The sequence below is a fragment of the Plecotus auritus genome, assembly GCF_963455305.1.
Source record: "Plecotus auritus genome assembly, chromosome: 1".
Taxonomy (NCBI): domain Eukaryota; kingdom Metazoa; phylum Chordata; class Mammalia; order Chiroptera; family Vespertilionidae; genus Plecotus; species Plecotus auritus.
The window spans coordinates 56,279,294-56,304,686 of record NC_137770.1 but is presented as its reverse complement, the minus strand read 5'-3'; the positions used below and the strand labels follow the sequence as shown (position 1 = coordinate 56,304,686).

General features: G+C 40.7%; 1 protein-coding gene and 1 pseudogene across 2 annotated transcripts in view; one reads left to right on the top strand and one right to left on the bottom strand.

Moving 5' to 3' along the window:
* Window positions 1-4,250: 4,250 nt before the first annotated feature.
* Window positions 4,251-25,393, top strand: part of MINDY2 (MINDY lysine 48 deubiquitinase 2) — a 69,250-nt gene continuing 48,107 nt past the window's right edge. Inside the window, exons 1-3 of the mRNA XM_080686663.1 lie at window positions 4,251-5,193; window positions 16,377-16,434; window positions 24,426-24,490. Coding sequence (XP_080542789.1) covers window positions 4,333-5,193; window positions 16,377-16,434; window positions 24,426-24,490 — 984 coding nt within the window. The 5' untranslated portion in view covers window positions 4,251-4,332. The remainder of the gene's footprint in view (window positions 5,194-16,376; window positions 16,435-24,425; window positions 24,491-25,393) is intronic.
* Window positions 20,806-21,272, bottom strand: LOC308254071 (large ribosomal subunit protein uL22-like; annotated as a pseudogene). The gene has a single exon. The product of its transcript is annotated as a large ribosomal subunit protein uL22-like (transcript).

Here is a 25,393-nt window from a genome sequence, read left to right as displayed (position 1 = left end):
GCAGGATAAACTGAGAAAGAGAAAACAGTAGTCCAGGGAATAATTAGAATTCTGCTACACTCTAGTAGTAAGGTCATAAGCACTAAGCTAGGGGGTGACTACAGACAAATGAAGTAGGAAAGTAGTATATAATTTCAGCCAAGACTTGATAGATGAGATAATATTCAGCAAGTAAATTAGGGTAAAAGTCAAAGATGGGACCAACTTTCTGTCATGGAAGCTAGAAAAGCTATGACTCAACTAAGAAAAACAGAGAATTTTAAAAGAATAATCATCTTGAGCCCTAGCTGGTTTGGCTCAGTGGATAGAGCAACAACCTGGGGACTGAAGGGTCCCAGGTTCAATTCCAGTCAAGGGCACATGCCCGGGGTTGTGGGCTTGATCCCCAGTAGGGGGCGTGCAGGAGGCAGCTGATCAATGATTCTGTCTCATCATTGATGTTTCTATTTCTCCCTCTCCCTTCCCCTCTGAAATCAATTTAAAAAACTATAATCAATATTCTAAGACATGAAAGGTCAGAATGCCATGAAACAATAAAAAGGAACTAGAAAGAACTCTTAGAAATTAAATATAATGTAATATCAATGAACAATGCATTAAAAAGAATGAAAGATAAAATTGAAAATCTCTTAGAAAGTAGAAAAGATAAATAAAATCAGAGAAAAGGTAAGAATTATAAAAAACATGAAAAAAGAAAATTTCCCAGACCTCAAGGACTTAAGTTTTTCCATTGAATATGAATATCACCAAGTACCTAGCCCAATAAATAAAGCATGACCCACCCAAAGATATATCAAATACTGAAATATCAGGATACCAAGAAGAAGGAGAAGATCTAATAAACTTCAGAGAGAAGAAACAGGTTACATACAAAGGATTTGGAGTCTAATAGTATCCAACTCTATAATCACCTGGAAGCTAGAAAAGAATTGATCAATGACTTCAAAATGATGAAAAGGTATTTCCAATGTTGAATTTTATATCCAACCAAACTATAAAATGCAGATAGAATAAAGATCTTTTTTCACACATATGTGATCTATAAAAATGTGCTTCCTATGCACTTTTCCTCAGGAAGCTAAGGATATGTTCAACCAAATTAAAGAAAGAAGACAATAGCCCTGCCTGTATTTCTCAGTAGTTAGAGCATTGTCCCATGCACTGAAGGATCAAGGGTTCATTTCCCGGGCAGGACATATACCCAAGTTGTGGGTTTGATTCCCAGTCAGCATTTTGCATGAGCCAACCAATCGATGTTTCTCTCTCATATCAATGCTTCTCTCTCTCTCTCCCTCTTCCTTCCTCTCTCCCTCTCTCTAATCACTGAAAAACATATCTTGGGTGAGGATTAGAAAGAAAGAAAGAAAGAAAGAAAGAAAGAAAGAAAGAAAGAAAGAAAGAAAGAAAGAAAGAAAGAAGGAAAGAAAAGAAAGAATCCAAGAGATGCAAATCAAAACAACAATGCTATACCATCTCACACCTTGTCAGAATGGCTATCATCAACAATCAATAAATGGCAAGTGCTGGCGAGCATGCGGAGAAAAAGGAACCCTCATGCACTGCTGGTGGGAATGCAGACTGCTGCAGCCACTGTGGAGAACAGTATGGAGTTTCCTCAAAAAACTGAAAATGGAACTCCCATTTGACCCAGTGATCCCACTTCTAGGAATATATCCCAAGAAACTAGAAACACCAATCAGAAAGGACATATGCACCCCTATGTTCATAGCAGCACAATTTACCATAGCTAAGATTTGGAAACAGCCTAAGTGCCCATCAGCAGATGAGTGGATTACAAAACTGTGGTACAATGGAATACTATGCTGCTATAAAAAAGAAGGAATTCTTACCATTTGCAACAGCATGGATGGAACTGGAGAGCATTATGCTAAGCGAAATAAGCCAGTCAGACAAAGATAAATATCACATGATCTCACCCATTTGTGGAATATAATGAATAATATAAACTGATGAACAAAAACAGATCCAGAGACAGAGAAGCATCTATCAGACCATCAAACCTCAGAGGGAAGGTAGGGGAGGGTGGGGGTAAGAGGGAGAGATCAAACAAAGGACTTGTATGCATGCATATAAGCCTAACCAATGGACACAGACACCAGGGTGGTGAGGGCATGAGTGGGGGGTGGGGATGGGGGGGGGCAAAGGGAGGATAAGGACACATATGTAATACCTTAATCAATAAAGAAAAAAAAATTAAAAGATGAAAAGGATTCACACAATGAATCAAATCTGTCACATAGAAAGTTTTTTAATAAATAAAATTTTAAAAAAAGAAAGGAAGGAAGGAAGGAAGGAAGGAGGAAAGAAAGAAGGAAAGAAAGGGAGAAAGGAAGAGAACAGGAAATCCAAGAAAAGTAAGGAATCAAGATGGAAGAAAGGAGGAAGAAATTTCTAAAACAGAGCAGATCAAGAGGTGAGTGTTCCAGGAGGGATGTACCCAAGATTAAAATGCATCTGAGGGGTAACTTGATATGGGTGACCATACTGGTAAGTCTGTGGCTGAGTTAGTGATAGATGAAGAGTTAAACACACAAACAAAATGATGATGCAATTGTTAATTCCAGGAAAAACAAAATGTTTAACAAGAAAAGAAATGTAGTCACAGTCATAGTAAAATATCTCACTTATTAGTGAATAATGTTCACGTAACTCTTATACTTTAAACTTTGAGTACTTCATTTAATTAAATTTTTTTAAATAATTAGGAGTTTGGAGCAAGAGGAAGAATGTTGTGAGAGAAAAGAATTAAATCATCTTCTATGGGAATCAATCAATGAATAATATCTACAACTTTTAAATGAAGAAATTAGAGTGTAATCATGTTACTGAGGAATGCACGGATAAGGATTAAAAAATATGTATGGGTTGAATGGGACTGCTTCTTAAAAACAACTCAAAAGCGTGGAGAAAAATTACGATGCTACTAGTTAATATTACCCCAATACATTTAATTTAAAATTATTTTTAATTGAGGTTAAAAAGTGTGGCGGGATAGAACAGAAAACTGCTTAGTTTTTATATAAACTATTTGACTTTTAAGACCCTTACACTTTACATATTGAAAATTAATTTTAAATTTTGGAAAGTAACTTATTTTAAAATGGTGTATTTTACCTCACATTTAACTAAAGAAATGTGTTAAATGAGTGAATGAAACACTACTTTGCAATTTTGTCTATCTTCTCTAACCAAGAGATACAAAAGATTACATTCTGTTCGTTATCAGGCACTTACATGTCTGACTATGAAAGAAGATCTGTTTTGTCAATTTTTGTATCCCCAGATCTTAGAAAATATTGCAATTTTTTTAAGGGGAAAAAGGACCTTGTCTGAAACAGGTTTGAAGAGGACCCAAATCCATTGCCACCCAAAATCTTCCAGCCTACTCTGTCCTCTTTGATAATTGCACGGCCTTATGAGGTGTCAGTTCAAATTAGAAAAGTCACTTTTTCAGGAATAGGCACTTCCTACTCCAAGAAAAGTGATGCCAAGTTAACAAAACCGCAAAGACTTGGCTAATTCAAGCACAAGCTAATTTATTATTATTGGCCCAAAGGGCCCACTCTTTTTTTTTTTTTCCTGCGCAGGCCAATATCCACAACTGTACAGACGCCAGTTGCAGGGCGAACGTTTTCATCAGTAGTCGGTGGGAGCATTGTTTCTCAGCCAAAAGGGAGGGAGACTGGAATTTGTTCAGTGTAGTAATCCAGACATCTCCAGTAGATCCCAGCCTTAAAATCTGCATCTCGTAAGAAAATACCTCAATTTTCCATATTACAAGCTGGGGAAATAAATCTGAATCCTTCAAGGGCGAGCTCTTTTCCAAGTACTGCAACCTACCACCGCCAGCTCAGGATTTACGAGCCCAAGACTGGGGACACACAAGATCTAGCTCTCCAGGATCACAGCCAAGCGGTGAACCTCCGCCTTGCCTTTAAATAAGCCGCTTGTGGTCTGGCTGCCCCAGAGTTCAACTTCCGGTCACATAGTGAGAGGATGTTTTCCACCCGGCCACGCCCTCCAGGCTACGCCCACCACGCCGCGCCTTTCCAGAGCGCGCTCCAGAGGACCGGCTAGCGCGCGCGCGGGAGGCGGGGCCGCGTGGCTCGCCTTCCCCGGGCGGCGCGCGGGCACGCCCAGAGCTGGCGGACCGCGCAGCGGCGCGCGCGCTCCCGGTGCCCTCCCCCTGACGTGCCTGGCCGGGGCTACGCTGAGGCGCAGTAGCTGCCAGTGCCGCTGTCATGGCGTCGGAGGCGCTGGGTGAGGAGAACCCACCGCGGTCTCTTTAGAGCGAGGGGCGGGCGGCTGGGTATGGAGAGCGGCCCCGAGAGCCTGCAACCGCTAGAACACGGGGTGGCCACCGGGCCAGCGCCAGAGACAGCTTCTGAGCAGGAAGGGCGACAGGAGACCAGGCTCGCTGCTGGGGATGGTCCCGAAGTATGGGCGGAGGAGAGCAGCGGCGGGAATGGGCAGGGGGCGGCGGCCGCCGGGAGGAGTCTCCCGGACACGGTTTCTCCCGCCAGCTCTTCTCAGGTTCCCGGACCCTGCAGCTCTTTCCGGGGCTTGGACTTGCAAGAGAGCGATTTGGAGAGTCCTGCTGCCCAGAAGGTGCCTCTGAGAGGGCAGCACAAGGTGACCGCCTCCCCGGAGACAGCCGAGGCCGGAGCGGGCCAGGGGTTGGGTCCTGCCGGAGACTCGGGCGCCTGGCCTGATCCCGCAGGCACCTGCCAGCCAGAGGTAGCGGCCTCGGGCTCCGAAGAACCCAGCAGCGCCGGCGGCCTCAGCAGCAGTTGCAGCGACCCGAGCCCTGCCGGGGAATCGCCGAGCCTGGACTCCTTGGAGTCGTTCTCTAACCTCCATTCTTTCCCCAGTAGCTCCGAGTTCAACAGTGAGGAAGGAGCTGAGAGTAGGGTCCCGGAGGAGGAGGAAGAGGAGGGGGAAGAGGGCGCCGCGGCGGTGTTGCCCGGGGCTGTGCCCCTGTGCAGAGGGGAGGAGGAGGAGGGGGAGGCAGCTCAGGTGCTCGCGGCCTCCAAGGAACGCTTCCCGGGACAGTCTGTCTATCACATCAAGTGGATCCAGTGGAAGGAAGAGCACACACCCATCATCACCCAGAATGAGAACGGACCCTGCCCTTTGCTGGCCATCCTCAATGTTTTGCTTCTGGCCTGGAAGGTACATTCTGTAGCTTCCTATTTCCTACAGCTTTTGGGGAGGAGGGAAACGGGGTAGGGGAGCTGCTGCATATCAGCTGATGGCTTCCTCCCCTCTTTCCTCATTCATCAGTTCCCTTTTCTTATTACATGAGATTCATTCGGGGACTCTGAATTATACATATATCAGAAAGAATTGCTGGCAACCTCAGGTCTCACTTAAATAGGAGTTTAACATTTAGTTGTGATTGATATACTTACAAAAAACTAGGGCTTAGAACATCCTAAATCCTACGATTACTTTTAAACTATATTTTTTTATTTATTCTTACTGACTTTATCACATATGTAAAAGAGTGAATAATAGGGGAAAATGATTTTCAGAAGTTATCATCAACCCATGATGTCAGGGACCAAGTTCTAATGGTTATGTTTAGTCTATTTTCCAACTAATGCTTGTTACATTTGGGTGTGGATACTTAAGGAAATGGTGATAGAGAAGATGTGGCCCCTTAAATTCCATTTAAGGAAAAGTATTGGTCTGAGACCCAATTACCACAACTTCTTGGTTTTCAAAGATTATATTTTACATTTATGCATGATTTTTACTTGCCTCCTCTTTGGCTCTTCTTAAATAGTTTGGCATTATCACCAGTAACCACGCATCAGAATGTGTTAAGGGAGCTAAAATTGTAACAACTAAAATAAGAAAAGATATATTCAAGGTAAAGGAACATAAAAGGGAGGGCCTTCAAAAGTAAGCATATTGAAGACTCAGAGTAAGTTATCTATAAATGGAGTATCATATCTGAGCTTGCAGTTTTAAGGTGCTGAGAAGATACATCTCATAGCATATTTTATTTTCAAATTGATAATTATGTCTATAGATAAAATGTTCCCTAGACAAAAATAACCTGGAGTGTTCTGACCAGTTAAGGCGTAAATCAAGTTAAGGGAATAAATACTATTGTATTTATTATATGCCTTTATCTCCCTGTTACTAGAAAGATTTGATGCAAAAGAAATAAGATTAGAAATCTTACCAGTATCTGGTACATCCTGGCACTCAAATGTTTTAAATGAAAACTGTGCCTGCTCTTAAAGCTATTTGGGGTTGCAGCATTAACTTACTTGAAATTATCAAAGAGCAATGCAAGACCATACACTATAAATACTAGGTTATAGGAAACATTGAAATACATTAGATATCTCAAAAGGGGAAATTTTCCTTTGGTCTGGCATAGTCCCAGAGAGCTTACTGGAATCTTTGGGTCTTGAACCAAGCTTTTAAGGAAAAATAGAATTTAACAAGAAAATGGAATTTCTGGGAAAGAGAAGAGTATAAACATGGGGGGGAAATAGAATGGAGAGAGAGAGAGAGAGAGAGAGAGAGTGTGTGTGTGTGTGTGTGTGTGTGTGTGTGTTGGATGACAGGGGTGGTCAGTTCATATTGGAGAATAATCCTATCTAATAAAGAGGGAATATGCTAATTGACCATCACTCCATCACAAAGATGGCTGTATCCACAGCTGAGGCCAAGTTCCCATAAGGAGCCTTAATGAGCAATCAGCAGAGACTTGAGGCTACGCCCTCCCCAGCCCCGGTGAGGCTTGACAGGGGACCTCAGGCAGCATCCCCCAACTGCAGGGCTTGGCAGGGGACCTCAGGCCGCACCCTCCACCTGGCAGGGCTTGACAGGGGACCTCAGGCCCAGCCCCCTGCCCCGGTGCCAGGCCAGGGGACCTGAGGCCATGCCCCCCACCCAGCAGGGCTTGACAGGGGACCTCAAGGTGCACCCCCAGTGCTAGGTTGGGGGAACTCAGGCCGCGCCCCCCACCCAGCGGGGCTTGACGGGGGACCTGAGGTTGCGCCCCCCCCCACCGGTGGGCTTGATGGGGGACCTGAGGCTGTGCCCCCCCTCCTAGTAGGGCTTGATGGAAGACCTCAAGCCATGCCCCCCACCCAGTGGGGCTTGACGGGGGATCTCAAGGCATGTCCCCTGCCCTGGTATGGGCTGGGGGACCTCAGGCCATGCCCCGGTGCCAGGCCAGGGGACCTGAGGCTATGCCCCCTGCCCAGCAGGGCTTGACAAGGGTGGGACTGGCCAGGTCTGGATCTAGCCCAATGCGGGGGCAGGGGAGAGGGGGCGGCCAGGTCTGGGATTCACGTAATTTTGATGTGCATGTGGGTGGGCAGGGACTTGACTCTGGGTCCTGTGGTGCACCCCAGCCTCTGACAGGAGGAAGGTTTTCATATACATTTTACTAATTTTTCTTTTATCTCTGACACTTCTATTATAGAGAAAGGGCAAATAGCAATATTAAATTATTTCCTCTAGAATCCCCTTTTAAATGTGTATGAATTTCGTGCACTGGGCCACTAGTAGAAAATAAAATTGAAAAGTAAAGAAGAGCCAATTGATGCAGAGTAGGGAATTGGACTTGATCCTGTGGTCCGGAGTTCCCAGTCTTTTTGTAGGAAGGTTATAACAGTTTCCTTTAAGCTTCATTTTTCTTCTTAATTTCTGAATAGTACTGCAGAAGTTCAGAGGAAGGAAAAAAATACTATGGAATATTTGGGGATAGATGAGCATTGAACTGACTCTTTTAAATATATTTTTATTGATTTCAGAGAGGGAGAGCAAGATAGAAACATCAATAATGAGAGAGAATCATTGATTGGCTGCCTCCTGCACACACCCCCCCCCCCAAACTGGGGATCAAGCCCCCAACCCAACTCAGGCATGTGCCTAACTGGGAATCGAACCATGACCTCCTGGTTCATAGGTTGATGCTCACCCATTGAGCCACACTGGCCAGGCTGAACTGACTCTGAAAAACATGACTTCAAGTGAATGATCAAATGTTTGGGTTCCCACTATGAGAGGTACTAGAAATAGAAAGACCAATAAGATGCAAGTCTGGCCCTAGCTGGTTTGGCTCAGTGGATAGAGTGTCGGGTTCGATTCTGGTCAAGGGCACATACAAGGGTTGCAGGCTCCTCCCTGGCCCAGCTCCTGGTCAGGGCTCATGCAGGAGGCAACCAATCTATGTGTTTCTCTCACATCATTGTTTTTCTCTGTCTCTCCCTCTCTTCCACTCTCCCTAAAAATCAGTGGAAAAATATCCTTGGATGAGGATTAACAAAAAATAAAAATTAAAAAAAGATGCAAATCTGCTCTCATATAGGCCTCTATTAGTGGGGAGACAGACTTATGAACCGTAATCATGGTGGAATGTGAGAAGTTCTAAATGTGCTATGGAATTACAGAAAAAGAGGTAATTGGGAATGGGATGTGTTAATAGAAAGCTTCAAAGAAGTGATAACGTATGAATTGGGTCTGAAGGATGAGTGAGAGAAGGCCTTTCACACAGAGGGAATACTGTATTCAAAGATGCTGAAGCAGAAAAATGTTTGTTCTATTTGGGGAGTATGGTGGAGGAGGGGAAAAAATGCAATAGCAGGAAATAAAATTGATAAGTGGAATTAGACTGCAAGCATGTTAATGAATTTGAAGATTATTTTATAAACCTGTGGTTTTTAGTCTTCTCTCTGCCTCCATGCTATTGCTGCACACAAAAGTTACAAATCAGTAATCCTCCATGGTTGATAGGGAGACAGGTTAAAAGAATCAAGGTTAGATAGAGCAGTGTTCTTAAAATGAACCAGGGGTTCTAGAGGTCAAAAATATTTTAATAATATTACTAAGATGCTATTTGCCTTTTTCATTCTCTTTCTCTCACAAGTGTCAGTGGAGTTTTCCAGCCTGCATGATGTGTGATGACATTGCTCTGACAGTAGAATATTTGCTTGTGTATTGTGTTTAAAAATTTTCTCAGTTTTCATTTTCAGTATGTTAAGTATTGATAGATGTAACCCATATAGCTCTTCAGAGACCTCAAAAATTTAATACTGTAGAGGGTTCTAAGACCAAAAAGTTTGAGAAATGCTATAGTAGAGAAAAATAGTAAATAGGGTATGAAGGTAGGTATCAGATTTCAGAGGACCGTCACTGGTTGTGTTTAAACTTTATATATAGCTGTATTAGGGAGTTATTATAAACTAGAGGCCCACCGAGCGAAATTGCGCGAGACCCAGACCTGGCGTGGGACCCAGAGTCAAGTCCCCGCCCACCAGAGCTCGCCTCCCCGTGCACACAGCCCCACCCACCTTGAAGACAGTTGTGGACGGAGATAAGAATAGTTTCCTGCCCTAACCTTTCCTTCTCAGGAGCACTTAAATTGACCTTCATTGGAAGATGAGAATTGAACAGAGCAACACTTGTTCCCATGAAGAAATCACATGCAACACTTAACTTGTTCCCATGAAGAAATCATATGACGTTTAGCAGGTGCCTTTTGGCGTTTGGTGGTGACAGTGTCACAGCCAAGGCGTTTTATAATAGAGATTACTAGACAGAGGAATGACATGGTGAAAGTGGTCTTTTTGCTTGAGATTGGATTAGAGGTAAGACTGTAGTGAGTGTAGCAGGAAGAATTGATAAGGATAGCTCTTTTGGATGGGGAATTCTTTGCCCCTTCTCTTTGATGTCACTGTCTAAATGATGAAATGATCACTACCTGGATATAGGAAATGAAGAAGATGGCACCACTTTTTCTAATCTGGGCAATGGAGATTCCTTGGGCCATTCAAAAGATAGAGAAGGTGTTTTAGGTGGGAAAGTTGATGTAAAACTTAGATCGTGTCAGGTTGGAAATATCTGACAAAAATGTAAATGTTCATTATGCCTCTAGAAATATGGACTGGGTCAGGAAAGAGGTGAAAATTATAGAAAAAAATAGAATTAGGGAAATATTACATAGATGTAAGTAAGTATGATAATTATAAGAATAAATGAGAGTGGTGAGCAATTGTTGTCAACTTTTTCCACTTCAATATATGTGAGGAGCTACAGATTGCTAGCATAAACATCTTCCCAATCCTCCCTCTATTTCCCCACTCTCTTTTCCATCCCATTCTTCAGTAGACGCAGGGAAAACAGGAATAAAGATTTAACTTGGTGGGGAAAAGGGAATGCTAAGCATTAAGGGAGAGAGGGTGTAAAAGTAAAAATAGGGAAATGTCATGATAATCGTCTGAGAGAGAAGCTGTAATAACGAAGTGGTTATGCCTGGCTGGCATGGCTCAGTGGTTGAGCATCGACCTATGAACCTGGAGGTCACGGTTTGATTCCCAGTCAGGGCACATGCCCCGGTTGTGGGCTCGATCCCCATTGTGGGGCATGCAGAAGGCAGTCGATCAATGATTTTCTCATTGATATTTCTATCTCTCCCTCTCCATTTCTCTCTGGAATTAAAAATATACATATTTTAAAAAGAAGTAGTTATTGTCAAATGTAGCAGCATCAAGTAGCTGGTAGAATTGGAAATATTTTGCCAAAAAGACAGGTGTGAGGACAACAAGGTTGCTGAAAAGTGATAATACAGACATTTCAGAATAGGTGGTAAAGTTCTCTTTGGAGGAAGAACAATCTTATTTTCTGAAGTAAGGAATGGGACAAGGCAAATACATACAGAGACAAGATTATGTTAAGATTGACAGATGGAAATTGAGGTCTCATTTTCCATTTTGGCAGAATAACAGTTGATCTATTCAGAAATAACTATCAAACTTGTCAGTAATTAAGGAGGAAAGAGGTTGTAAAGCATGAGGGGTTGGTATGATGAGAAAAGTACATTGTATTTTAAACAAATTCTAACCTCATTGGAGATTATGCCTAGGAATTTGAGGCATAAGTAGGAAGTCATGAGTAGCAATGAGTAAATTAGGGTATTCTTTAAAAACTTTTAGTATATCAGTTTTGCTTTATTGTTATCCTCCCCCTCAACCCCCAATAGTTCTCATACTTGGAAATAGGAGCAGGAAGAATGGCTAGTTAGGATTATCAGGGATTGGGCTTTTAAAAGGTTGATTCATGGTGAGTCAGTGGAATTAGAGTTGAAAGTAAAATAGTTGATCATCTCTTTTTTTGGGTATGAAGTAATGAGAAAATCAATATTAACTGAACATATTGGAAGGATTTGAGTGATTCAAAGGAAGTAAATGCTGTGGTTCTGGATGAGAGATGACAGTTAAAATGATTAAACAGGGTTAAGTACTGAGTTAGAAATGGAGTTTTAATTAAAATTGTCTTTGGATTGGTGGAGAGTAGGTAGGTTATTATTTATAATCTGTAAAATAGTTGAGCTATGATATCCCAACAAATCAAGAAAGAAGGAAAGCTATCCATTAAGTTACTCAAGCTCAAATTTCTACGTCTTTTTAACTGATATCAGGTAACTTACTCAAATTTATATCTTGGAATACATTTTCAATTTGCTTCTTTATGCTATATTTGGTTGAGCCACGACCTATGAACCAGGAGATCAGGGTTCGATTCCTGGTTGGGGCACATGCTTGGGTTGCAGGCTCAGTCCCTGACCGTGCAGGAGGCAGCCAATCAATGATTCTCTCTCATCACTGATGTTTCTGTCACTCTCCCTCTCCTTTCCTCTCTGATATCAATAAAAATATTTTAAAAACAAAAACCAATGCCATTTATAGGTGTATTTGAGGGCTGTGTCACATTTAATTAGGCTAATTAATTAATTATGAAAATCAATTTATAAGATATATAAAATTTATGTGATGATATTGGCCTTATTTTATAAATGTTGAAGCTGAATTCATTATGCTTTTTAAAAATACATATATTTTTATTGATTTCAGAGAGGCAGGCAGAGGGAGAGCGAGATAGAAACATCAACGATGAGAGAGAATCATTGATTGGCTGCCTCCTGCATGCCCCATACTGTAGGGGATCAAGCCTACAACCTGGGCATGTGCCCTGACCCGGAATCGAACTGGGAATCGAACCGTGACCTTCTGTTTCATAGGCTTACACTCAACCACTGAGCAATGCTGGCTGGGCCATTATGCTTTTATTTTTCTACTTTTTCATACAATTAAAAAATATTTTTAATGATTTCAGAGAGGAAGGGAGAGGGTGAGAGAGACAGAAACATCAATGATGAGAGAAAATCATTGATCGGCTGCCTCCTCCATGCTCCCTACTGGGGATGGAACCCAAAGCCCAGGCATGTGCCCTGACCAGGAATCCACTCAGCGACCTCCTGATTCATAGGTTGACTCTCAGCCACTGAGCCACACCGACTGGGGTTACATATAATTTAAATTTTACATTATGAGACATTTTTTAACGTTTCTGCCTTAATATTTTTGTTTATGAAGGTATTAATATAATAGTAGAGGGAGTCAAGAGAGGAACATCAGGGTTCTGAAGCAAGGCTCTTTTACATTAAACTGGTTTTGTTGTAGGCAGAGGGAAGGGCACCAGGTGTTTGACCTACTATGGGATCAGACCGGACCTGGGTTCAGCAACCTTGGTATTTGAGATCTGGCTAGGAAAGAATTCAGAGCCAAGATTCAAACTATAATAGAACATTTATTTGGTAAATCACAGAGGTAGAAAAGTTATTCTTAGAAGAAATGGGCATAGAAAACAAGTGATGGGGTAAAGGAGGGGCTTGGAGCTTAGATGTGAGGAAGGCAGTGGTAACCACCTGGAGGGATAAAAGGGGAAAGGGGAAGGAGAGTGCTCTGAATCCTTCCTAAGGGTTTTAAGTGTGGAGATTTTAGGGGAGGTCCCAGGGGAAGCTTCAGCAGCTTTCCAGGTATGTCCTTTCAGGGTTATGGTCTCCATTGATTGATTGATAGCGCTAGGGGTCATTATTTTATGCAGCTGTGGCTGGTTTTATTTTTCTTCTGGGTCTGGAACTGAAATACAGCTGAGGCCTAGATGTTATCTCTAGGGAGGAAAGGCCAATGGGTCCAAACCACAATCAGTGATGTGCTAGTGGGACCTGGAGGCTAGGTCCCACCGTACAATTGTCCTTTGCTAGGTACCCTAGGCTTTCCACCCTGGTGACCTGTTCCTGGCCCATCCTCCTTGCTCTGCTCAGGTCTAACTGCATACCACAGTTTTTCCAGACATTAGTCCTAGAAACCATAAAATAAGAATACATTAGATTCTTATCACACACACACACACACACACACACACACACACCAGGAACTAGATAAAAACATGCTACAAACTGAGGGAACACACACACACACACACACACACACACACACACACACACCAGAAACTAGATAAAAACATGCTACAAACTGAGGGAACACACACACACACACACACACACACACACACACACACACCAGAAACTAGATAAAAACATGCTACAAACTGAGGGAACACACACACACACACACACACCAGAAACTAGATAAAAACATGCTACAAACTGAGGGAGCTATTTGCCAGATTACCTAAGACAGGGGTGGGCAAACTTTTTGACTCGAGGGCCACAATGGGTTCTGAAACTGGACCGGAGGGCCGGAACAAAAGCATGGATGGAGTGTTTGTGTGAACCAATATAAATTCAAAGTAAAGGAGCAGAGGGGAGAGCAAGAGAACCGGATAGAACAGCCGGATCCAGCCCGGGCCGTAGTTTGCCCACGGCTGAAAGAGCTAATTTCTTTTTTTAAATACGTTTTTGTTGCTGTTGTTAATCCTCACCTGAGGATATTTTTCCATTGAGTGGAAGTAAGCGGGGGAGACAGCAGGGAAGACAGAGAGAGAGAGACATCAATTGACTGCCTCCTGCACAAGACCCAACTGGGCCAGGATCCAGCCTGCAGCCGAGGTATGAGGTACTCAAAATCGAACCCGCAGCCCTTCAGTCTTAGGATCATTAATAAAACCTTGGCACTGGCTTTTAAGGTGATTGTGGTAGAGGAAAGCAAAAAGAGAAGCAAGCTTTCAGGAATATCATTTTGTGGATTTAAAAAATTAAGATCTGTTAATGGCTCCAAAGTGTTAGTTGTTAGTGAGAGGCAGGTATTTTTCTTCACTATTAACTCTTTTGTTTCTAGTTTTAATGAATATCCAGGATATTTTATTGGCTTAGATTCAGAAAATGAATATACCACTGAGTATGCTTGTGAATAAGTCAGTTAAAATATTTGTGTATTTGTTGTCCCACTTCTAAAATCAATATAGAGATTGTCATTTTCTATTTCAAATATTTGAATAAACCCATGATAAGCAATTATTTGGAAATTCCAAGGCTAAACCCTGAAATTATCTGTTTTCAGAAATTTGTTTATAGAATGTATTTCCCAAATACATATACTTATTAGTGCCTTTTGTTTCTTATCTTGATCATTTGTAGTAGGATTACTACATTAACCAAAGCAGAGGATAAGCTTTGTTTATGGAATTTTCTGGTGAATATATTTCAGTAGCGAATATGTCTAGAATAAAAGAATATGTAGGTCTTATTTTGGTTTAAGAAACATTGCTAGATATAATGGTCTTTCAGATTGGTCTGATAGTTGTTTAGAATATGAACATTCACAGAGAATATAAACTATTGGTTTAAATATCAGACATCCAAAAGCAATACTGAAGGCACCTATTTAATAACAGTTAAAATCACCTAAAGCAGGGATCAGTAAACTTTTCTTGTAAAGGGCCAGAAAGTAAATATTTTAGGCTTTGTGGACTAATATGGTCCCTGTTGCCAAGATTCAACTCTGCTACTATAGTGTAAAAGCAGCCAGACAATACATAAATCATGTTTTAATAAAACTTTATTTAGAAAAACAAGCAGGGACCATAATTTGCCAGTAAGTTTCAGTTTAAAAACATACCATGTATGGGAACTCTCCATAATTTCTGCTCAATTTTTTTGTAAACTTAAAACTGCTAAAAAAAAAAAAAAGTATTATAATTTTTTAAAAATAATTAGACTGAGCAATGATCAAAACCTCCATGGAATCTCTTGGGTTCACTGAGTAATAAATCCACTGGATGACTAAATCATAAGCATCAACTATCATATATGCTCTCAGAGGTTCTCACATTGTTCGATGTTACAGGGATCTTTTATAAGACCTATTTTATTCATTGATTAAAACAAACAAACAAAAAATTGTGGCATGCTATTACCACATTTGGTAACGTGAACACCCAGAGGACCTTTTTCAACACTTGGGGAATTTGGAGAAATTGCCGATTTAAATTATTTCCTTGGTTGAGTGGAAAATAATTCTGAACAATTTTAAATTATGCAGGTCTTCTCTTATTGATATGTTAATGACTTTGTTTGAATTTCCATCCTACGCTATTTATTTTTTCCTATGAATATACTACAGAATATGCTTTTGAATAAGTCACTTAAAATATTTATAATTATTAGCTGTAATAGCTGTGTAACTCATGCCAATTCATTTGAAAAATTAATTTAGACTGATGTGTTGCAGCTGAATTAGCTTTAGAAATTTAAATATGTACCTAATTTTAACTTTTTTATTGTGGAATATAATAAGAAAAGAACATAAAACAGTAATGTCCAGTTTAACAATTTATTGTATAGCAAACTTCAGCAGAACTACCGTGCAAGTCAAGAAATAGAGCATTGCCAGCACCCCAGAAATGTCTAATATGCTCCTTTTCAACTATCACTTCTCTTATCCCTAGGGCTAACCATAATCCTGATTTTTATAGTAACCATTTCCTTACTTTTCTTTGTAGTTTTATCACCAAGTATGCAGCTCTAAACAATATAACTTAATTTTACCTGTTTTTAAACTTTACAAGTGGAATAATACAGTCTGAATTCTTCAGTGTGTGACTAATGCTTTAATACTGTATTCATGTTAGCCATTCAACAATAAAAAATGGCCAGCGTAGACTGAAGTAATGGGATATTGAACTGTATTTAAGCCTGTCTTCAGTAAAACTGCTCGGTGAGTCACCTGTCACAACATGTTTGATGCCTTTTCCTGCCCTTGAACTGCCTTTTTTATCATGCAGGACACTGTTACAGGTGCCTAATGACAATCATGGTGAGTGGTGAAAGGCAGAGCACTAGGCATTGGAAACAGATTTCTCAATGTTTATGATACCTTATATCATTCTGTAAATTTTATTGTTATAGGATTGACTGTTATACTTTATAAAGATTTACTGTCAGCATTTTAATAATGTTAATGTGAATGTTAATGTATATAAATAGTAGATACATATATGTACATACATACTTGTATTTCTGACAGAGAAACACTTTAATCATCTAAAACATTTGATTTTATAGAAAAAAACACTTTGTTTTTCAGGTTAAACTTCCACCGATGATGGAAATCATAACTGCTGAACAGCTGATGGAATATTTAGGTTAGTGTTGAAAAGTGGATGATTTTATATCTCTTTTAAAACAAAGTGTTCAATGCTATGTTATCAAGTCTAGTCAATGTGGCTCAGTGACTTGGCGCTGACCCATGAACTGGGAGGTCATGATTCCATTTTTGGTCAGGGCACCTGCCCAGGTTGTAGGCTTAATCCCCAGTAGGGGGCATCAGGAGGCAGCCGATCAATGGTTCTTTCATCATTGATGTTTCTCTCTCCCTGTCCCTTCCTCTCTTTGACATAAATAAAATAAAAACATATAAAAAACATGTTATCAAATCTCATGTTCCAGAAGTACTATTATATAATCTATTTTAAAATTATAATTTTTAATCTCTTAATTAGAATTTTTTTATCAGTATGTCATTCTTCTTGGATAATAAAGCCTTCTTTCTGACCAGGATTAAAATTCTATAATATTTATAAGAAGACTGAACAACATCTAGAAAACTCAAGATATATATTAATTCCAATAAGTTGCACAATGAGAAGTAGCACGGAAACTCTGATATTGAATATAGAAACTGTTTTAAAAAATACTGATTACGCCCTAGCTGGTTTGGCTCAGTGGATAGAGCATTGGCCTGTGGACTGAAGGATCAAGGGCACATGCCTGGGTTGTGGGCTCAATCCCCAGTACAGGGCATGCGGGAGGCAGCCGATCAATGATTCTCTCACATCATTGATGTTCTATCTTTCCTCTCCCTTCCTCTCTGAACTCAACAAAAATATAAAAATAAAAAATACTGCCCTGACCGGTTTGGCTCAGTGGTTTGAGCATCGGCCTGGGGACTGAAAGGTCCCATGTTCGATTCCAGTCAAGGGCATGTGCCTTGGTTGCGGGCACATCCCCAGTGGGGGGTGTGCAGGAGGCAGCTGATCGATGTTTCTCATCTGTGTTTCTAACTCTTTATACCTCTCCCTTCCTCTCTGTGAAAAATCAATAAAATATATTAAAAAATAACAAATAAATAAAAAATACTGATTAGCTTTGAATAAAGACCCAGGGGGTGATTTAGAGTAGTGCTACCCAAAGTATGATTCATGGACCTAATGCCAGTTTATGAAAAGTTAGCTATCACTATGCAGTGAGATAGGGATTTGTGCCAGTATGTAAAACATTTACAGTAGTAAGCCCACTGTTTAGTTTATCTGAAACTTTTTCATAGCAAAATTTTCTTGGTGAAGGAAGTAGTGTATTGAATTGCATTCTTATGCAAGCCTCTTATTTCAAAACAGACCATCAATACACAGTTTACAGACCAGCTGCATTGAGTAGAACTTGTTTACAGAGCAGGTAGTTGTATATCACACTGAGATCTTTCCTGGTTTAACAAAGAAAAGTTTATATATTTATACTATTACCAGATGGAAATCTTAGTCCATATTCTCACAATTTTTTTAGTAATTAAATTTTTATTTTATTTTTTAAAATTGTCAGCTGATTACTTTGTCATTCCAGAAAACTAGCTAACTGGTTTTTTTGTGAGATGTAGGGTTAGTGAAGTAATTGAGATTGCAGCTTTTGGAAGACCCTTTTCTTTGTGTAATTAATATTTTATTTCATTACTAGAGGCCCAGTGCACAATGTTCGTGCACTGGGGGGTGGTGTGCCCTCTTGCAGTCCAGGACCCCTCAGGGGATGTCTGACTGCTGGCTTAGGCCCGCTCCTAAACCAGCAGTCAGACATCCCCCAAGGGGTCCTTAGTGCTGCTGCGGAGGTGAGAGAGGCTCCCACCATCACTGCTGCGCTCACCAGCTGTGAGCCCGCCTTCTGGCTGAGCGGCTCTCCCCATGTGGGAGTGCACTGACCACTAAGGGGCAGCTCCTGCGTTGAGTGTCTGCCCCCTGGTCGTCAGTGTGCGTCATAGCCACCAGTCGTTTCACCATTTGGTTGATTTGCATATTAGCCTTTTATTACATAGGATATTTACCGGCTAGGGAATGTCCTACATATGGGTAGATTACTTTGAATACCTAGATATCTAGAAATAAAACATCTATATGCTTTTTTTAGTCTAGCTAAGTGATTCTTAGACTTTTTGATTTCTAAATTATATTTAAGGGGGAGGCTGAAATATGTTTGATGCTCTTGAGCAGCCAGTATGACTGCCGAGTAGTGTGTAAAGGGGAGGTAGTAGGAAATGAGAGAGAAGTAATAGGGTCGGATCATATAGGGCTCTATAGACTATTATAATGTTGACTTTATCTGGGAGTAAGCTGGTCAGCCATTAGAAAATTTTGAACAGAGAACTGACATGATATGCCTTTGAGTTTAACAAGAATTCTCTGGCTGTGATGTTGAAATAGAACTTAGGGCCCTGGCCGGTTTGCTCAGTAGTTAGAGCGTCAGCCCGCAAACCTTCAATGAAGAGTGAGATATTAGCTGGATCAAATGCTGCAAGTAGTTCAAGCAGGAAGAAGACTTTAAATTTGACCATTGACTGAGCCATAAGGAGGCCATTGATAACCTTGACAAGTAAGTGATGGGATGAAAATCTGCATGGAGTGAGTACAAGAGAAAACTGGAAATCCTAATATACAGCCAATAGGAATGTAACAGCTCATTTTTTCTCAGAAAGTATGCAGACAAAAGCAAGTAGAGGGTGGTAAAAGCAGGGAGGACATTTGGAATATTAATATCATTTAAATGTTAGCAAAGCTTTGAGGAAACAGGCCATAGAGTAGTAATTTTTAATAGGGAAAAAATATTAATGAAGAAATATCTAGATCTTCATTAATATTTGAAAGAGGTTTGAAAGTTTTGGGTGAAGGGGAATTGAAAGAGGTTTGAAAGTTTTGGGTGAAGGGGAATCAGCAACTAGGAGTAGCATGAAAGCGATATCCTAATGGGAGTTGGGGGAAAAGGGAGCAAGAGTGGTATGAGAAAAGAGATTCTGAAGAATTTGCCTCACCAAAAGTAAACTTTATTCAGGGCCAATCCTGCTAGGACAAATTGTTTAATTTTCTAAACTATTTGATTTTTTTCCTCTTGAGATTACTCCAGTTCTCTAGAGAAACCAGAGATACTTTTGAGTTAATAAGCAAACACTTGTAGAAAGATTATAAGAGAAACCATTAATTGCTTTTCTAGCACCTAACTGAGAAACCACACGGGAATGGGAATTTTGATTGTCATAGGTTAGATGAGGAGTGAATTTTAATTTGGAAATTTCTTACTAGAATAGTAGAGCAGGGCCATACATGGACAAGGTTTGTTGGAGAGCTTTGGCATAAAGAAATGAACAAGACAAGCTAGAATACCTAGGAAGTGCTAGGAGGTCTAATAAAATAAGGTGAGGAAGAAGTGTAGGTGGAAAGTAGATAATGGGTAGAAAGATAATGTATAAAAAAGTATAACAAATTGGAATTTATATTGTAACTTATCTGAAATAGTTTGTGTGATGATTAGACTAACATAAGGTGGCACTTATTACATTTTAACTATATTATGCTTTATCATTATCTTATTCTGTTTCCTGTATGGTTGTTTGCCCAACCAAATTATTGTTGTTTTTTTTAATATATTTTTATTGATTTCAGAGAGGGAGAGAGAAGTAGAAGCATCAATGATGAGAGAGAATCATTGATTGGCTGCCTCCTGCATGCCCCCTACTGGGGATCGAGTCTACAACCCAGGTATGTGCCCTTGACTGGAATCGAACCTGGGACCCTTCAGTCCACACAGACCGACACTCTATCCACTAAGCCAAACCAGCTAGGGCAAATTATTGTTTTTAAAGAGAACCATTCATTTCCTAATATTTGTTTTAACCCATAACTAAACATATAATAGACTCAAAATAAATAGTTTTGCTTTCTTTGCTTTTTTTTTTTTTTTTTTTTTTTTTTTTACTTAATTTGTATTTATTTTATGCTGAATTTACTCCTGGGCCATATGTTTGGTTTTCTTTTCTTTTTTTCCCAGTGTTTTTTCTCCCTTGTCATTTTTTTAAATTTCTTTATTGATTAAGGTATTACATATGTGTCCTTATTCCCCCATTACCCCCCACCTCCCATTCATGACCCCACCCCCCTGTTGTCTGTGTCCATTGATTAGGCTTATATGCATGAATATAAGTCCTTTGGTTGATCTCTCTCCTTTACCCCCACCCTTCCCTACCTTCCCTGAGGTTTGACGTTCTGATTGATGTTTCTCTGTCTCTGGATCTATTCTTTTTTTTTTTTTTTTAATATGTTTTTTTATTGAGAAAGAGAAGAAGGGAGAGGGGGAGAGAGAGAAATAAATATCGATCAGCTGCCTCCTGTATGCCCCCTACTGGGGATTCAGCCTGTAACCAGGGCATGTACCAGCACCAGGAATCAAACTGGTGACCTCTCAATGCCTGGGAGGACAGTTCAACCAACTGAATCACACAGCACACAGGCCAGGGCCAGGGCCATAAGTTTTTGTTTCTTCAGTTTCTTCTGGAATATCTTTTTCTTCTGTGCATCCTCCTTTTCTGGTTTGGGAACAGTCTGCTTTTTTTCAGTAATGATCATCTCAGTGTGGTAGAGAGGGCTGAAGTATGGGTTAATCCGCCCATGAGCTCTGTAAATTCTATGCTGCATCTTGGGAATTTTGTGCACCTGAATGTGTTCAATGACCAGAGAATATACATCTAAACCCTTAAGTTCAGCATTGCTCTCTGCATTTTTAAGCATGTGCAACAAAAATTCAGCACTCTTTTTGAGCCACCCTGTGTCCAGCCCCACTGTTTTGTCTGGGCACACCTATCAACTCCACCATTGTAACGACGGAATGGCACACATTGCTTCTGTAAAGTGATGTCCTTCGGATACTTGGTGGCTTTTTGAATATGCATACCCTTGATGGCCTGGGCAGTTTCACAAGTGTTCTTAAAGTGAACATGAAGATTTGAACATCTTGATGTGCATGATTTTGTGGGACTTTCTGGGTCAAGTAATAGCAAACTATTTTCAGAGGTCACCTCTGGCTGCTTTCGGGAAGAGCTGAATAAATAGTTACTGACTCAAATAATTTTGTTGACCAGTTTCAGATAATAAAGGTTAGAAAAGCTAGAAAAACTGCACTCTTAAGAGAAGATTTATTTAGGTATCTAAATCTGAAAGATATTCCCTTAAAAACTCAAACTCTGCCTTTTTTTTTGTATTAATCCTCACCTGGAAGATATTTTTTCCATTTCTTTTCAGAGTGAGGGGAAGGGAGGGAGGGAGGAGAAGAGAGAGAGAGAGAGAGAGAAAGAAAGAGAGAAACATCGATGTGAGAGAGACTGGTTGCTACTGGCTGCCTGCCACACATGCCCTGACCAGGGGCAGGGAGTAAACCCACAACCCACGTACATGCCTTACGTGACCAGTCCCTTCAGTGTGCAGACCAATGCTCTAACCACTGAGCAAACCAGACAACGTCAAACTCTGCCTTTTAAAAATATCTGATTCTTCACCCTAGCCTGTTTGGCTCAGTGGATAGAGCGTTGGCCTGTGGACTGAAAGGTCCCGGGTTCTATTCTGGTCACAGGCACATGCCCGGGTTGCAGGCTCAATTCCCAGTAGGGGGTGGGCAGGAGGCAGCCGATCAATGATTCTCTCCCGTCATTTGATGTTTCTATCTCTCCCTTTCCCTTCCTCTCTGAAATCAATAAAAAATAAAAAAATAATAATAAGTAAAAATATCCAATTCTTCTATCAAATGAAATATAGGATACAAGTATAGCAATTATGTTCTCAAATATATGTATGTGTATGTGTATATATATATATGTAGAGATACATATATATGGTACATAAACAATGTGCCATATATGGACTCAGAAATATTTGTTACATAGACTTGCTTATATATCTCTGAAAATCAATTCGTTTAGTGCTTTTGGAGTTCTTATACCTATGCAGAATAAAATCTTTCCTAGATTTTGCTATCTTTTTATTTATTTTTTTAAACTTACCTATTTTTGAAAGTCCCCCTTTTTTCCCATTGACCCCTTCTGCCCCACACCCACCTAGATTTTGCTATCCTAAAGTTCTAGTTAAAAGTACAAATAATAGCATGGTCAGTGTGGCTCAGTGGTTGAGTGTTGACCTATGAACCAGGAGGTCACAGTTCTATTCCTAGTCAGAGTACATGCCTAGGTTGTAGGTTTGATCCCCAGTGGTGGGTGTGCAGGAGGCAGCCGATTGATGATTCTTTCTCATCATTAATGTTGTACCTATTTTTCTCTCTTCTTCTCTTAAATCAATAAAATATGTTTTGAAAAAAAACTACAAATAATAATGTTCGTAGGAGTTTTTTTTAGCAGAGTTGGAAAGCTTAAGAGAATACTTGATGCAGTCTTTTTTTAAAATATATATATATTTTATTGATATTTTACAGAGAGGAAGGGAGAGGGATAGAGAGTTAGAAACATCGATGAGAGAGAAACATCAATCAGCTGCCTCTTGCACACCCCTACTGGGGATATGCCCGCAACCAAGGTACATGCCCTTGACCGGAATCGAACCTGGGACCCTTCAGTCCGCAGGCTGACGCTCTATCCACTGAGCCAAACCGGTTAGGGCTTGATGCAGTCTTTAGAAATTTATTTTGAATTAGAAAATAAAGGTTGTATTATAAAAAATTTCATCAACTTGTAGTGATTTGGGAGGCTAGGTGAGAAGCTGGTGTTATATATAACTGTTTATATCAAAATAAATACCAGGTAAACTAAAGATTTAACATTAAAAAAGATAAACAAAGTTATATGAAGAAGGCATATGTGAATGTTTGTATATTTTTAAAAAATTTATTTTAGAGGAAGTAGCAGGGAGAGAGAGAGAGAGAGAGAGAGAGAGAAACATTGATGCGAGAAACATCCATCGGCTGCCACCCTCATGTGCACAACCTGGGTATGTGTCCTGACTGGGAATTAAACCCACCGTCCACTAGTGTATAGGATGACTCTCCAACCAACTGAGCCACACTGGCCAGGGCTACTTTATACTTTTAAGATGTGAAGATCTTTCTACACTTGACATCCAACCCAGAAGCTATTAATAGAAGAATTTGACTATATTAAAATCAAATATTTCTGTATCACACAAACAATAGAGAAAAAAGCATAACTATAAAGTTAGAAGCCAATATGGGGGGCAAATATTTTCCACATATATAATAATAAATGTTCTAATTTCTCTAATTGAAATAGAGCTTTTACAGTTCAGTAAGAAGAAATAATACTTGTGAAGGCAGGCAATTAAAAGAAAAGGAGTATATATAGTTAATACATAATTAAAAACACAAAACATAGATAAGGCACTGCAGATGTAAAATGGAGCTACATATATTTAAAAGGTGCCACATATACCAAAAGTCATATGTATATATTAAATAGGTGATACCAAATAAAAACACATATATAAAATACATCAATTTTTTAAATGCAAAAAATTTTTGTTTACTTCTCAGAATGGCGCAAACATTTAGAAGACTGATAACACCCATTCTTGGACAGGTAATGGGGTAATAGTTATATTATCAATAACAGTGAAACTTGGTACAGCCATTTAGAGTTTTATTGTAATATATGGAAAGATGCTCAAATATATTATAAACTGGAAGAAAGAGAAAGCTCAAAAACATTAGAGTATGTAATTGAAAAAATATATGAGGCTACCCTGACCAGTGTGGCTCGGTTGGAGAGTTGTCCCATAAACCGAAGGGTTGTGGGTTCGATTCCCGGTCAGGTCACATACCTAGGTTGTGGGATTGGGTTTGATCCCCCGTTGGGGTGCATCCAGGATGTGGGGGCTGATTGCTGTTTTTCTCTCACTTTGATGTTTCTCTTCCTCTCTCTCTAAAATCAATGGACATATCCTCAGGTGAGGATTAAAAATATACATCTGAGACTAATATCAATTTTCTCTGATCAGAATTAGGTGGTTAATTTTATATGTCACTTATAAATTTAAAATTTAAATCTGATATTTTTTAAAGGCAACTTCACAATTTCTTTTTACAGGAGATTACATGCTTGATGCAAAGCCAAAAGAAATTTCAGAAATTCAACGTTTAAATTATGAACAGGTAATATAAATAATTTTTATTATATTAAAATATGTCATTTTTAACTTACGGATATATTCATTGATCTCAATCAATGGCCAGTCTCTGTTTTATATGAATACTAGAGGCCCGGTGCTCATGCACAGGGGAGGGGGGAGTGGGTGTCCCTCAGCCCAGCCTGCACCCTCTCCAATCTGGGACCCCTCAAGGGCAGTCAGACATCCCTCTCACAATCCAGGACTGCTGGCTCCCAACTGCTCGCCTGCCTGCCTTCCTGATTGCCCCTAACCACTTCTGCCTGCCAGCCTGATCATCCCCTAACCACTCCCCTGCCAGCCTGATTGATGCCTAACTGCTCCCCTGCCAGCCTGATTGCCCCTAACTGCCCTCCCCTGCCAGCCTGGTCCCCCCCCAACTGCCCTCCCCTGCAGGCCTGGTCCCCTCCAACTGCTCTCCCCTGCAGGCCTGGGTCCCCCCCAACTGCCTTTCCCTGCAGGCCTGGTTGCCCCCAACTTCCCTCCTCTGCCAGCCTGGTCACCCCTAACTGCCCTCCCCTGCAGGCTTGATCGCCCCCAACTGCCCTCCCTTGCAGGCCTGGTCCCTCCCAACTGCCCTCCCCTGCAGGCCTGGGTCCCCCCCCAACTGCCCTTCCCTGCAGGCCCAGTTGCCCCCAACTTCCCTCCCCTGCAGGCCTGGTCCCCCCCAACTGTTCTCCCCTGCAGGCCTGAATCCCCCCCATCTGCCCTTCCCTGCAGGCCTGGTCACCCCCAACTTCCTTCCTCTGCCAGCCTGGTCACCCTTAACTGCCCTCCCCTGCAGGCTTGATCACCCCCAACTGTCCTCCCTTGCAGGCCTGGTCCCTCCCAACTGCCCTCTTCTGCTGGCCATCTTGTGGTAGCCATCGTGTGTCCACATGGGGGCAGC